This window comes from Merops nubicus, unplaced genomic scaffold (genome assembly GCF_000691845.1).
Source record: "Merops nubicus isolate BGI_N331 unplaced genomic scaffold, ASM69184v1 scaffold8327, whole genome shotgun sequence".
In the NCBI taxonomy this organism is placed as follows: domain Eukaryota; kingdom Metazoa; phylum Chordata; class Aves; order Coraciiformes; family Meropidae; genus Merops; species Merops nubicus.
In genome coordinates this window covers 1-14,424 of record NW_008620926.1, presented here as the reverse complement: position 1 = coordinate 14,424, position 14,424 = coordinate 1, and the positions used below count along the sequence as shown (strand labels likewise).

The following is a 14,424-nucleotide window of genomic DNA, read 5'->3' as shown; positions in this document are numbered from 1 at the left end:
CAGCCTTAGGTAAAAGCCTCCCAACTGTCTTAGAAGAATCTGAATGTAGCAAGCCATCAAAAGGGGAGGGTCCACCTTACCCCAGCTCTATGTTACTGCTGCAAGCCCTGCTCAGGCAACAGAAACTGCAAAGGGGCTGGACCAAAACACTGATACAGTTGCAATTTATGCCAGAAGAAATGAACAAAAGAAGTTGTTTCCTCCTGGTCAGTTCCCACCTCTGGGCTCCTGAGCACCAGTTGAAGCACAGGAGGTAGCAAGGAGGCACCTGTGCAGAAGGGAAGCAGGGCCACCCATTTCAGCTGCAGCCTAAACCCAGACTGACCTGCTGTGACCATCAGGCACCACACTCTTATTCCAGACTTCTACAGCATGAACACCCTCTGATCCTCAGGTAGGAATAACTCTCCCTGTGTTTCACAATGTTTGAACACTTAAAGATCAGTCAGCTATAAGTAAGAAGCTTGACTGACTTAAGATATTGTGTTAAAAAAAGAGGCTGAAGACTATTTTTACTGACTGAATAAACAAAGAGCAATTCCTTTGTTCAAAGGACAGCAATAGCCAGAAGGTTTATCCCCTCTGCCCAAAAAAAAAAAGTATCCAAGGGCACTCAAAAAGTTGAGAGCTCTGGGGAAAGGGAAAATAAGTACATGGTTTTCTCTACTTAGCAGTCAGATCCTTTATAAAGTATGCATTTAATTTATAATACAAGTAATTAGCATTATTTAAAAAGTATTTTATTATTGTATCTTGTATTATCTAAATTTAATTTCTAAAACCTACCTAAAGAGTATTATCCAAGTTTTTAAAAATAGGTTAAAAAAAAATGTCTGCTATTGAGGTTGTTGCTTTTTTACTAGAATACTAGAGTGGAATGCTGTGAGAAACCATCCATTTCTACCTAAATACACTGTCGGATGGACTCAAAGTCACTTCTACACCATTTACAAGAGAGTAATAAAGTATCTAATGAAATACTTAATTACTGATAAAAAAGTGAGGCCAACTTCAAGTGGCAGGGGTCTCTTAACTCCTGGTATGTAGCAGATTTCTCAAGACATGAGGGCAAATATTGAAATCAGTAGACAATGTGAACTCTTTCCTATTTCAAAATATTGAACTTTGTCAGTAAATCTTAGTTTAACTAAAATTAGATAGAAAGAATTGGAGTACAGCAGAATGGATGAACAAACATACCTGGACACAGTCTAACATTTGAGTGTTTTCAAATACATTAAATACTATAAGAAACCCTTGGAATAAAATGCTCCTAACAGAAAGTTTACATTAACTGCATTTACTGCTTTAAGGGCAATTAAACTTACTTTTTAAAGTATTAAGTAATTAATTAATAAGTTTTCTACACCTTCTAAAACATTCATAGTTGTAAATCTTGTTTTCCCTAAGTGTAAACTTTTTCCCTAAGTGTAAATTTTGGATTTTTAACATAAATTTTTTACTGTTCTGGGTTTGGTGGTGGTTTGTGTTTTGTTTCCCCCCTCCCCTTCACAAATGACTTTAAAAGCAAACTTCAAAGCCTCCACACTTTCATATGAGATTTTGCACAAGTTTCTTCAGAATACCTGTTATATTTGACAAAGGAAATAGTCAAGAACAGGTTCGTTAGTGCTTAGTACTGTAGCACAATTACTCTGGCCCAACAGCAGGCTACAAGACTTCAGAAATGAGTCATGTCACAGAAGGTGACTTCCTACTGCCTGCCAGCTCCAAAAAAGATGCATTAACTTTTTCTCTGAATATACTTTCACAGTGATGCACTGGTGACAGCCAAAGAGTAAAGAACAACCACAGCACTGCAGAAAGTTTCAATACTTACACAAGTGTATCTAAAGCAAGGCAGCGTCAAGGATTTGCATCAAGACTGCATACAGTTAAAACATGCAGAAGCAAGGAAAAAAGAGTTTGTGTCACCATACCTAACAGTTTCTTCCAAGACTTGATTAGAGACTTTGCTAAAGATGTCACTTCTTCATCTGTGCTTTGCTTGCGTATCGCATTCACTGACATTCCAATTCTGGTAGACTGCAACAGAAATCAAAATATGCTCTATAAAAGATGACATAGAGACAATTTAACAAGTAAATATATATGACGTTGTACTTTGACAGTTTTTTTAACTTTTTTTCTTTGGTGTCTTGTTGGGTTTTTTTTGTATGCTTCTGTTGGTTTATTTTTAAGAGTATCAGGATGAAATGCTAAAGGCCTTTACAAAACTCATTTTAACAACATGGACATTAAAAAAAACAAACAAACAAACACAAAACCACAACAGTAATACCATTTGTCCCATCACAGAAATTTGTAGCGGGGGGTAGGATAGGCACGAGGGTAAAGGGACATCAATCAGAACAGTTTTGCTCCCAAACCATTTCAGAAAGCTCTGCAGAACTACTTACCTAAACTAAGTACAACATTAAAAATACCTAACAACGTGAAAATCGTATATATAACAAAGTTATCTTTTTTTAGCCTCAGAACCTTTTTTTTCTGTGTAGTGATGACTGCATTTATATTTTGGCATGATCAGAAGTTTGCCAGCTGTTTCAGTGACTTCATACTCTCAGAATTCCCATGTAGTGGTTGTGGAAGAAGTTGCAATATCAGATGGGAGGAACCACGACTTAGCTTCCTAATAATATCAGCAACACTGAGATTTTTTAAGATCTTAAGCACACAGGGTTCTGCTTTTAGAGGGAAACAGTCTGACTACCCTGCCTCTCTGAAAACGCCAAGATAGTGGCAGGCTTTAAACCTTTGGCATTACTGCCATCTGTAGAGTGAAAAGGAGATTTGTTTACAATCCACACCTTCTAAGACTCATAAGACAAGGACATAAATTTACCAACAGCAACAAAAGTTTTATTTTAGAAGACTTCTATCCTGGTTTGAGCTAGAACAGAACTAACTCTGTTCAGTGATTTAACTTTTCAGCTCAGTGTCTCAGAAGTAACTGCACTTTCTGAAGTTAAGGGCACATTTTCACTAACAGTGTCTGCTTCTAGCACTGATAACGCTCTGTGGTTAGAGTCACTGCCAAGGATTGGGGTGTGCAGAAAGACTCTTGCTTAGACTTGCTCCTGTGCAGCCCAAGGTCACTGCTAAGTCCTGTGTACCATGTTGGGGATGAAGTAAGAAAGAGACAGCACTGGTGGGGAGTAGTGGACAGGACAGGTGACCCTAAATGGAACAAGGAATTCCATCCCAGGTACACCACATTCAGTATAAAGCTGAGGGATCAACAGGGTCAAATTCCCTTCTTCAATGGCTGCTGTCTGAGGAGGACCATGTCTGTTCTGCCTTCAATCCCAATCCATGTGTCCCCAACTCCAATTCTAGAATCCAGCTCCTGAATCCAGTTCCTATATGCTGCGGAGTCCAGTCTGGGACTCACCCAAGGGCCTGCTCCACAGCATCAGTGGTGATAGTGACCTAACTGCCACCAGGGGATTTGGGTATATTTATATATATGTCATTCTGTTGTTATTATTTCCATTAAAGCTGTTTTAGTTCTCCAGTCCATAAGTCTCTCTCCCTTATTCCCTTCCTCTCCTGCTTTGGGAACGGAAAGGGGTTAATAGAGCGCATCTGGCACCCACCTCATGGCCAGCCCAACCCTAACTCTTGACAACTTCTGACTAACGTGTTCTTCTGCTGAATAGAACATTTCCACTTTACTTTCAGAAGAGAAGCATTTAACAATAAAAGTATTTAATTATCATTTCATATTTTGATTGATAACTAGTTTTTTAATTGTTCTTAAGATACTCAGGCTTTTTGCATTTACCATTTATGGGACTAGCTAAATATAAATTATTCTACTTACCTTTGCAGTAGTTATTCATAAATTTCCTTCTCCTTTAAAGGAAAATTTAGATCTTTGTGGCTCATTACAAATCAAAATTATTTGTTCCTGTAAATTTCTCCTTACAACCCACACAACACTTTTTGGGGCACCACTGATGTGCTAAGTGACTGGAAATGTACCGAAATATTCAGGAGCTATTTCAGCAAAGGAAACACATCATGTCTGAGCATCAGCTCTAAACATGTATTTAAAGAGAACGGATGGTTACTCACCAGTAACTAAAGTGTTTCAAGATGGACTCCGCTCACACAGACTAACAGTACTGGCCAATTCTCTTGACATTTTAAACACATACTCTCGACATTGTGGTCATAAAATAAAGAATAACGTGCTTGGAACTCCATAAAATAGTCACCACACCTGAATGAGAAAAATATATCTACAAACTCCACAATCACAGCCCACTCTCATCAGCAAAAAGAAAAGACACCAACTAACAGACTTACTCGGTTAAAGTAAAACTCAAAATTAATTGAATAAACTAATTTCTTCTTCTTACCACACAAGGGAGATAGATTATGGCAGCTGTCTAAGCTTCCAGTTTTCTTAAGGCAGTAAATAAACATAGTTAATTTGTTTGCTTTCATAGAGCGCTTCATCTGGCCTCTGCCTAAAGAGAGGGGAAGGACAGATCTATCCATCTATGCGTCTTCAAGCTGACACAGGTAGAATCACAGAAGGGTTTGTGTTGGAAGAGACCTTCAAGATCATCTAGTTCCAATCCTCATGCCATGACAAGGACACTTCCCAGCAGATCAAGCTGCTCAAAGCCACATCCAACCTGGTGTTGAACATTTCCAGTGACGGAGCATCCACAACTTCCCCAGGCAAGCTGTTCCAGTGTCTCATCACACTCATAATAAAGAATTCACGGTCACATCCAATCTCAGATCTACTCTCTCTCTGTTTGAAACTCCTCGTCCTATCACCACTCATTTTTTGCCCCTCCTCATCTTTCCTGTAGGCCCCCCTACAGTACTGGAAGGCCACTATAAGGTCTCCCCTGGAATCACAGAAGACCACTGCCATGCTCAAAACAACTGTGTTTCAGTCACAAAACAGATGTCAGCATTTGAAACCTCCTCAATCTTTCAGCCTACAGAGCTGTTCCTGTGAGAGCCGTTTTAGGTGCAAACTCTGGTGATTTTGCCTCGTCCCATGTATCCTGTGGAATTGCTTTATCTCTGTGCCAGTTTCTAAGTATGCAGGTAAATGAAAACTATCCTTACCCTGCCCAAAATGCATTTTTAATATCTCATTCTTCCCCACTGCAAATTCTAGAGCACTTTTCATCTGGTTTGTGAGAGTAAAGAGCCCTAGGGACAGCCTAAGCCAGCTGTTTTCACTCCTGAAGCATTCAAGCTGCAGGTGAAGCAGCCTTTAGTCGGTATGAGCAACAGTTAACCTAAGTAGCCTATGACTGAACCCAAACCAAAGCATACAGCAACTGCTGATCTTCTCCAAACCAGACCAAATGACAAAATGTAAGGAGGAAAAGTAATCACTGAAGGAAGCAGAAGTGTTGCCAACTTGTAAGAGAGTATGAGGACAGTGAATAGGTGAGCACCTGGACCAAAGCAGAGCCAAAGTAACCCTGAAAAATAACCACCTTCAGGCTCCCAGGTCTCCCTTGCTCGCTAATGAAGTAGCAAGAAGTCATTAAAAGGAGCATATATCAAAACCCAGCTCTGCATATGTGTGTGTAACTTCCAGTAAAGCCTGTTTGCTACAATAAGAACCATCTGTCTCACTCCCCGTTTGGCTGCTCACTACCCACACTTCACACCAGGAACACGATGCCTTTAATGCTGAGTGGCTGCTAACCAGATTTGCAGTTCTGACCAGCAGATAAATCACGTGGGTGAGGAAGGCTGCTGGCTCCCTGCCTAGCTGAGCAAGAATCATTTTGCTTACACAAAACCCATTAGATGAGACACAGTTGTATTATTGTCCATAACCACTTGAGCTTTCTGTGACAAAAATCAGATGAGAAAGACACAGGACACAAGCACACACCCAGACTACTGATGTGCACCTTCCTATTCCACATACCTGTAAATCATTCAGAGGGCCTCAACAGCTCAGACTGAAGCAACAGTCACATTACAGGAAAACTCATCACTTCTTTTATTGCACAGGAATAATGAAACTATCAGACCAGCAAGCAACACTTTACTCAATGTAGCCAGCTTTCAAAACTGCCTAAAAATGGGTGTGAAAGGATGATTTTGACTTGGTGTCCTGTATTTCATCACTTCAAAAACATCGTTAGGTATCTCAAGCTACACAAAGGAAGTTAGTGCCTTCACTTTCTCATGAGGATCACCTTTCCTGACATCAGCACAGTAACGACCATTGCTACCGGAGCGATGTGTGCGGTTATTTTGCATTTCAGCTGTTGTTCTTAAGCAGTGAAGGACTTGGACATCTGGGAGACTAACATAGAAAATGTAAGGCAGAGTTTAGATATTTATAAAACTCTTAAAAAAAAAAATTATGAGTCTAAACATTACTAAATGCCATCCTGTGTGAAAGAAATATTCAAATACAGCAGTGGATACTACACCACCCGACTCGTTTAGACCTACCGTAACAGAGAAATCTTCTTTACACACTTATATGGTGCCAATACAGATTAAAAACAATCTTTTACTGCACATATTTCACTCTAAAACAAGGTACCTATCATATGGATAGGAAAATAATACACTTCTTTCAAGTACGATACATAAAAAGGACAGAATATGCAACCCTATATAAATTAAGTCAGGGTCTCACGATTGCCCTAAAAAACAGACAGTTGAGTTTGTACTTAGCATGACTAGAAGCCCTCCTCTGTTGATAACATTACTAAGGTTTTCACTGCAATTAAGAAAGGATGTTATCTACTTGTACATTCTTCTGATTCTCATGGTTCAAGGGTAAAATTGTTGGGCTGTTCTGTGTAAAGCTTCTTCTAGTCTCATTCTTCACACTAAGCAGAAGAGGTTTGCATAGCAGCACTGACAATTTCTGGAGCACTTGCAAAGAGATTCTGTGTTCCAAAAGGCAAAAAACATCATTACACAAATTCCTTCTATTAAGACCTGAACAAAGAAACTCAAAATAATTGAGTTAACAGAGGGATTTTGCTGTTGTTTTGTGTGGGGCTTGAGGGTTTGGGGTTTTGTGTGGGGTTTTGTTTGGAGTTTGGTTTTTTCTTTAAGGAAGTTGGACAGAGGGGACAAGGCTGCAGCATCACATCAGCCATGCACAAAGATGGCACTTTCAAATTCCTATTTTCTGGCACAAATAGAATTAGTAATAATGTACTTAGTACACTCTGCAAATATATAAGATGCATGCCAAGAATGACATTGCTACTGATACTTAAAATTTGAACTTTGTAGCTAATTCTGTATCTGTGACCATGGTCACATCAGATACCTTGATGCCCAAATAAAGTTCACTGAGTTACTTTTGGAAAGAATTAATAAATAATATATAAAATGTTATGTTAGAGCTGTGGATACAAGCAAAATTAGAGCACATATGAACGCAAGTGATAAATATTGTACCACACTATCAATACTGCCCAAGACAGCTGTAGTATAATTTCCTTAAAAACACACTACTCAGAGTTACTTGAGGGGGAAACAAAAAGGAAATGGTTAAATACAACTTGCCTGAAGATATGAACTATGCTTCTTCTCACTTAAAACCCAAACCCAGAACTAACAACAGAATAAAATAAGCTATCAGCTGTAATCAGGTGCCTTCTCCTTCAGAAGGAAGGGAACACATCACATTTGTGTTGGTAAGAAGATCAGGTTACATGTAAAGTAAGTTTACAAGCAGTTCTTCCCCTTTGTCCAGGGCAAAATTGCTACTGTCAGCTTAGCAAGATAAGCTTTAAGAGCTTGCTACCGGAAGAAAACAATTAAGGTAAGTGCCTTAAATCACAGTGAAATAAACACTAGTTACCCTATAACAACACTAATTCTTCCAGGGACTTTCATATTGCCATCTACTTTAATAGTGCAACCTTCTTCCAAGTTTGTTGGCTCTGTCTTCATTATTACCCAGTTCATATTTGCAACATAGCAATAAGAAAATCATACCTGTAACAACTCAAGGGTCATGGGAATATTCTTTAGCTCCTTCAATAAATCAAGAGCTCCAGACTGCAAAAGAAAGGGGGGGGGGGAAAAAAAAGGTAAAAAAAAAGTCAGTTTAGTAGCAATCAGGTACTTTAAATATGATATCAACATGCTCTTATCTACCTTCAAGGTCCCAGGTGGGATTCAAACCATCAGTTCCCTATTTACCCAACTCTAGGAATGTTCTGCTTCAGAAACTCAAAATATTAACAGGCCTTAACTCAGAAATCGAAGTATTCACTCAAAGACTCAAAGTTACATCCTATATAATTCAAATGCCAGTTAAAGCATTCTATCAATTACTACTTAACCAACACACATCCTCAAGAAAACAGCCTGAAGGGTACTTCACTTAACAGCATCAGAAAAGAGGGAGACAGCAAATTTTCAGTTCAGAACAACTTCACCTGTTTTAGCACAAGAACTTCAGGTTGAGAAGCTCTGCACACTCCATTAATAATGAAAACATAGACATATAAATGTTTCTATAAAACTTATACAGCCAACATTCTTATCCATAGTTGCAGTAGTGTGGTAAAGGCAGCAAAGTTTAGTGGTTTAAAAACTGTGATCAGATTACACTATTTGAATAGAAACAGCTATAGTTTCCCCCATATAAAAAGACAATTTTGTGAGTGTGTCTACCAACAAAGGTCCAAATAAAAAGTTGAGCAAGACTTGCTTTCAAGTCTCATTTTCAACTACTACATTTAAATATTAATCCAATGACATACATAGATAGGCTGCAGACAGCACTATTCAGTGTACACCAGATTGGCCAAGCATCAAATGTCCCAAAGTAGAAGCCAGAGACCATCCTAAAGTGCTGGGACATCTGAACTAATGTACTTGTTTATTTTCCAGATGTGGTGTTTTTTTCTTCCTTTGCCCTTGCTAAGACCATAAGGAAAGGTACAAACTAATACTGTGTAAGCAGCAACTTTCTAGACAGATGAGTTCGTTTCAGAGGTTGTACTGTTAGGTATTAATAAACTCAATACACAGCTACCTAAGTAAAGCTTTGCACCATCCACTTCTGACTATGCACACAGGTTGTCAGACTACAGCAGCCTCCTGAAGGTTGAGATGATTTTGCTGTTATTCAAGTACATGTAGTTCTGAACCTGTGAGCTACGAACAGTAAGAAGGCAACTGCCTTTGCACATAAGAGGCCATTCAACACAGGATAAGCTTTTCTGCCCTTTTTTAAAAAACAAACAAACAAACAACAAAAACATCTGGAAGCCTGAAAACAAACCCCACAGAATTTTTACCTTGGAGATCTTTGGAATTTGACTCCTTTCTTTACCTCTCTCTCAAGTCATCCTATTTTGTTCATATTTTGCTTGCCATTACTTTTAAATTCTCCTGAACCAATTTCTAATATGAGACCTGTTACAAGGGAGTTCTTGTAACCTCCTGCTGCATCTGCAGGTTTTACAATTTAACCACTAAAGACAGCATGCAAAAAAAACCCACCAAGAGGCAGAGAAAGATGAAAGTGGAACTTCTGTGTCACATCCAAAAAGGCATAGCTTTGGATGCTTTCAAAAGTCTGCTGCAACCTCTGGGTGATTTTTTAAAACATCTGACAGCAAAAAAGCCTCTAAAGAACAAACATTTCATTATGTTTTACCTTACACAAAGCCAATTCACTTGTAAAACTGAAGTTGTATGATATCGCCATCACAGCAAAAAGTCTTATTTAGCTTTCATTCACAATATACAAAACTCCAGTTTTAACCACAGAATTTTAGCAGCAGTGATGCAAGACCAAGAAACATCATGCTGTTTCCAGGTGCAAAATCAAGCAGTAGATTAAAGCAGTTCTTCAAACAGAGACATCTGTGGTTTCTTCTCTGCAAACGGAGCCAAGTAAAATAAGTTTATTTTCACTGCTTCAAAACCAAAGCAAGAAAATTTTCTTAGCCAAAACAAAACCAATGATCAAAGTCAATGTACCATTTTCAAAAACAGGATCCAGTAACACCTCAAAACCAACTCAGTTATTATCAAATTGTACACACTATGTGATTTCAAAATAAACACAGGATGTTGCAGTCTGCAATTCCAGTGTAACAATGACACTGTCATGCAAAGTAGCGCTCTCCTCACCTTAGAAACACAGTCCAGTCAAAATACCTTTTGCAAAATCCCTTTCCATTTGTACCTGTCAAAATGACTTTATTATTCCCATTCTAAATGTTTTCTAACACCAGCAACTTGACACAGACTAACAAACCATGCAACAAGGAAAAACACCCAGGTATGGTCTATACAGAAATTACCTACATTTCATGGTGTTCTCTGTACCAAATCACCAAAATTTCTAAAGCACTAATCCTTTCTAAGCCTTCATTCTTCTCTAATCAGTTACAGTAAGTGTTCCAAGAACTAGATGCTTTAAAATGAAATTTAAATTTCATTTTAACTCACAACAGCTAAACAGTTTTTCACAACCACTTTCCTGAGCAAAAAGTCAAATGCTTTCTTTTCCTCAAAAGCAGAGTGAAAGTTGCACAGTAAAACTTCAAATTCCTATTGTCCCTTATTTCCTAATTATTCCTGCCTAACGTAAGACTTTTCTGTCTAAATAAAAAAAAAAAGGCAAACACACAAACATACCCACCATTACAAATATTACTATGAGTCCTCTTTTAAAGGCATTTCTATAATTTTACAGAATATGAAAGGAAATGCCTCATTCCACCAGGCTGATCGGCTTCCAGTTTGCTTTGTTACTTGAAATAACAGAACTCAGCTTTATACAAATTTAGTACATTACTCCTCTCAATCGATCAGATCATAATACCAGAACGGTGTTCTATATACTTATTTTAAAGCTGTGCTTCATACAATACAAAATGATGTTTCTGAAGACAGCAGAGCTACCAAGTAATAATCCTGTTTACAACATGGAAATTTTACATTTTCTTCTGTAAACTTACTCAACTGTTGTTGATTTTTTTTTTAAATCCATGGGTGTAACCTTATTTTTCATACCTATTCATTACAGCAGCTTAATGAAGGAAAAGTGTACTGATGTACAACAAAAGCTCTAAGGCACTACCATGTTTTGGTCGGAAAAGATCTTTAAGACCATGGAGTCCAGCCATTAACCTAACCCTGCCAAGCCCACCACTGAAATACATCCCTCAGCACCTCATCTACATAGCTTTTAAATACCTCTACCGATGGGGACTCTGTCATTGCCCTGGGCAGCCTGGCCCAGGCCTTGACAACCTTTTTGGGGAAGAAATTTTTCCTAATATACAACCTAAACCTCCCATAGTGCAACTTGAGGCTGTTTCCTCTTGTTCTGTTGCTTGTTCCTTAGGAGAAGAGACCAACCCTCACCTGGCTCCAGCCAGGGAGCTGCAGAGAGTGAGAAGGTCACCCCTGAGCCTCCAAGCTAAACAACCCCAGTTCCCTCAGCTGCTTCTCACAAGACTTGTGCTTTCAATCCTTCACCACCTTTGTTTTAATCCAATCACAGTTCTTCTGAAGGAGGAGTAATATCTACTTCAAGCACGCAGCCAATATTTGAAGTAACAGCAGAAACACACATATCGCAATATTAAACACAGTACTGCATTATTATTTTGTCCTTCAAAATAAAAGAACTGCATACACCACTCTGCTAAAATAGTTATGACAGCCACACAGCTACAATTAAATCCTTAGTCAACACAAATCAGCAAGAGCCTGACTCAGGAAGGGTGTTTGCACCAGCTGCCTTTTCAGCTCACCAAAAGAGACACCAAACAGCACTTTGCTACAGGCCACAGAGTCACCTTTTGTAGGAGAGAGGAAGCATCTCTTGCCATCTGAGTCTTGACAACTTCAAAGAGAAAAGAATCATAGAGCCATTAAGGCTGGAAAAGACCTCTAAGATCTCCTTTTATTAATGGGTTTCACTGAATCACTGCAATTCACCAAATACCTCCTCTTGTTGAGTAAAAATGGAGAAAGGAATACAAGAGGTTGTCAGGAACATTTTTCTGAGGCAACTAAGAACCTCTTCACAGAAATTATCTTACTAGTTTTGCTAAAGTTGAATTTGAAGTTAAACCTGCATTTTAACTGCAAGGCAGAATTAGGCAGGAGATCATATTGTGCAATTGAAGAAGAAACACTACAAATGACAAAGACTAGCAAGAAAACACAGAGACATCTCCTGGGTTAAATACTGATGTACTTTCTCTTCTGTCACACAGCACAGGGTTTTTATCAAGCTCCACACACAAGGCTTTGGATAAACTGTCAGATCTCTGCTATCAGACACAGAGGCAGCTCAAGCCCTCACCCTTAGAAGGTTCTTGAGACAGTGTCCAACTAACAATGAACCAGAATGAACAAGCTCTGTTCCACCAAAGTACAAAAGCACAACTGCTTGTGGTGCTGCCCTTGCTCCTGGACAGGGGTGAAGATGAAGACCCAGCCACCACCCTCCAGCCTGGCCCAGCCACATCAGACCCACACTGACCCCAGTGAAAACACCACATACCAACCCAGAGCTCTGAAGTTAATTTAATTAGTTTACACACAGTAGAGGGTGAATAAATGTCCCCAGCTCTTGCTACGAATCACATCCAGGCTCCTGACCCTCCCAGATCAGAGAAACACACCACGGTCACCAGGAGCATCTTGGTATTGCTGCAGTGCTGCTCCCCAGCATCAGCATTCATCCCTGTGTTACCTGGGAGTTGCCATTTTCTTTCTATTGCCAGGAGTTTTCATGAAATTGAATTGACTGCATTTAATCATCCTCATTACCACGACATTTAAATATCTCACAGTCGACACCTTCTCACCCTTTCTACACCTCATTGGAAAGGGCCACAACTTCAATTTTAAAGTCACTTAACTGAGACAGTGAATTTTTGCTGAAAAACATGGGGAATAGAAATTAAGAGAAGGAAGTGACAAAAAGGAAAAAAATAATCAAAAGAATAAACACTGGTTCTAAAAAATTCTTTCCATGAGCCAAGGCTGTCTCCACATTGAATCAGGACTAAACCAACCTCATTGGAAAGAGCCACTACTTCAATTTTAAAGTCAGTTAACTGAGACAGTGAATTTTTGCTGAAAAACATGGGGAATAGAAATTAAGAGAAGGAAGTGACAAAAAGGAAAAAAATAATCAAAAGAATAAACACTGGTTCTAAAAAATTCTTTCCATGAGCCAAGGCTCCTGTCTCCACACTGAATCAGAACTAAACCATATGATATTATGAAACACGAAGGATTCTGAAAGCCAACAAAGCACGGCCTGTGTGTACTTGCAATGAATTTGTCTGGATTCTAAATTAAACAAATTTCATTCATGCAATTGGTATTTCTACGAAAAGTCAAATAATATTTTAAGATGTTATTTAGAACTTCTGTTATCCTACAGTTAAAAAAAGACTTCCACAAGTTGAAATCCCATATCGCTCAGTTGTGAACTATCACCAATATTAAGCATCTAATGCACCATCATAACATATACAAAACCCCCTTAAATCTACCTGTTAAAAGAGTAGCTTGCAGGAAGAGCAGCAATCACAAATGACAACAAAATAACAATGTGCTCACCTCACACAAAAGTAGTAAAGAGAGTTACGATTTACTTGTAGGCAATTTGACGTGTAACTATTATCAGATGTTGGGCTGTTGCTGCACACTAATTTTACTTATTTTAATGTTTTTCTAGAGATAGTAGAAGTGTTGTATGTTGTCCAAGTAAGTTCTATATCAAAGGTATACACGAGAACAACACCTCAACTACCAAGTGAGTTCTATCTACCTATATACTGCCCCCATTGTGAGGCAGAACTGATTCCATGAATTAACAAACGCAGTTAAAGTGATATTCAGTCTTAATTTCCAGTTAAAAACAAACGAAAAGAAGTGCACATCCTCCATCTGCTTCAGAAGTTTACCCACGCAACTCTGGCCCACCCCACAGAAAACTCCAGCTTGAAGGCAACAACACCCACCCAAAGGAGGGCCCCTCTGCAGGCATCTCCCTCCCCCCCGACAGGGGTCCCCCATCGCTTCGCACCCCACTGCCAAGCGAGGCCAATATCGCGGGTTTTAATGAACGGAAAGTGACGGCAAACGCCGTTTAGAGCAGAATTAGGTCGGTGCCCGGGCAGGAAGCTCCTCTGCACCGAAGGCCCGGCCTGGGAGAGACACCGGAGGCTGCAGGAGGGCCCTGGGCGCTGAGCGGCGGGAAGGAGGAAGACTCCGGGCCCCGAGCCGCCTCCCGTCCCGCCCCAGCTCACCGCGTTCTTCTTCTGCACCATCTTGTCCATCTTCTTGGCGATGCGGATGATCTCGTCCTCCGTGGTCATGGCCGCGGCGGCCCGAGCCGGGGCTGGACGCGACGCGTGGGAGCGCCGGAAGCCGGCG

The 14,424-nt window shown here is 39.6% G+C and overlaps 1 protein-coding gene across 1 annotated transcript in view; it reads right to left on the bottom strand.

The window, feature by feature from the left end:
* The window catches only part of TCEA1 (transcription elongation factor A (SII), 1), a 28,525-nt gene extending 14,159 nt beyond the window's left edge, over positions 1 to 14,366 (bottom strand). Inside the window, exons 1-3 of the mRNA XM_008944265.1 lie at positions 14,298 to 14,366; positions 7,990 to 8,052; positions 1,941 to 2,046 (exon numbers count right to left, since the gene is read on the bottom strand). Of these exons, the coding sequence (XP_008942513.1) occupies positions 1,941 to 2,046; positions 7,990 to 8,052; positions 14,298 to 14,366 (238 nt within the window). The remainder of the gene's footprint in view (positions 1 to 1,940; positions 2,047 to 7,989; positions 8,053 to 14,297) is intronic.
* Positions 14,367 to 14,424: the final 58 nt, after the last annotated feature.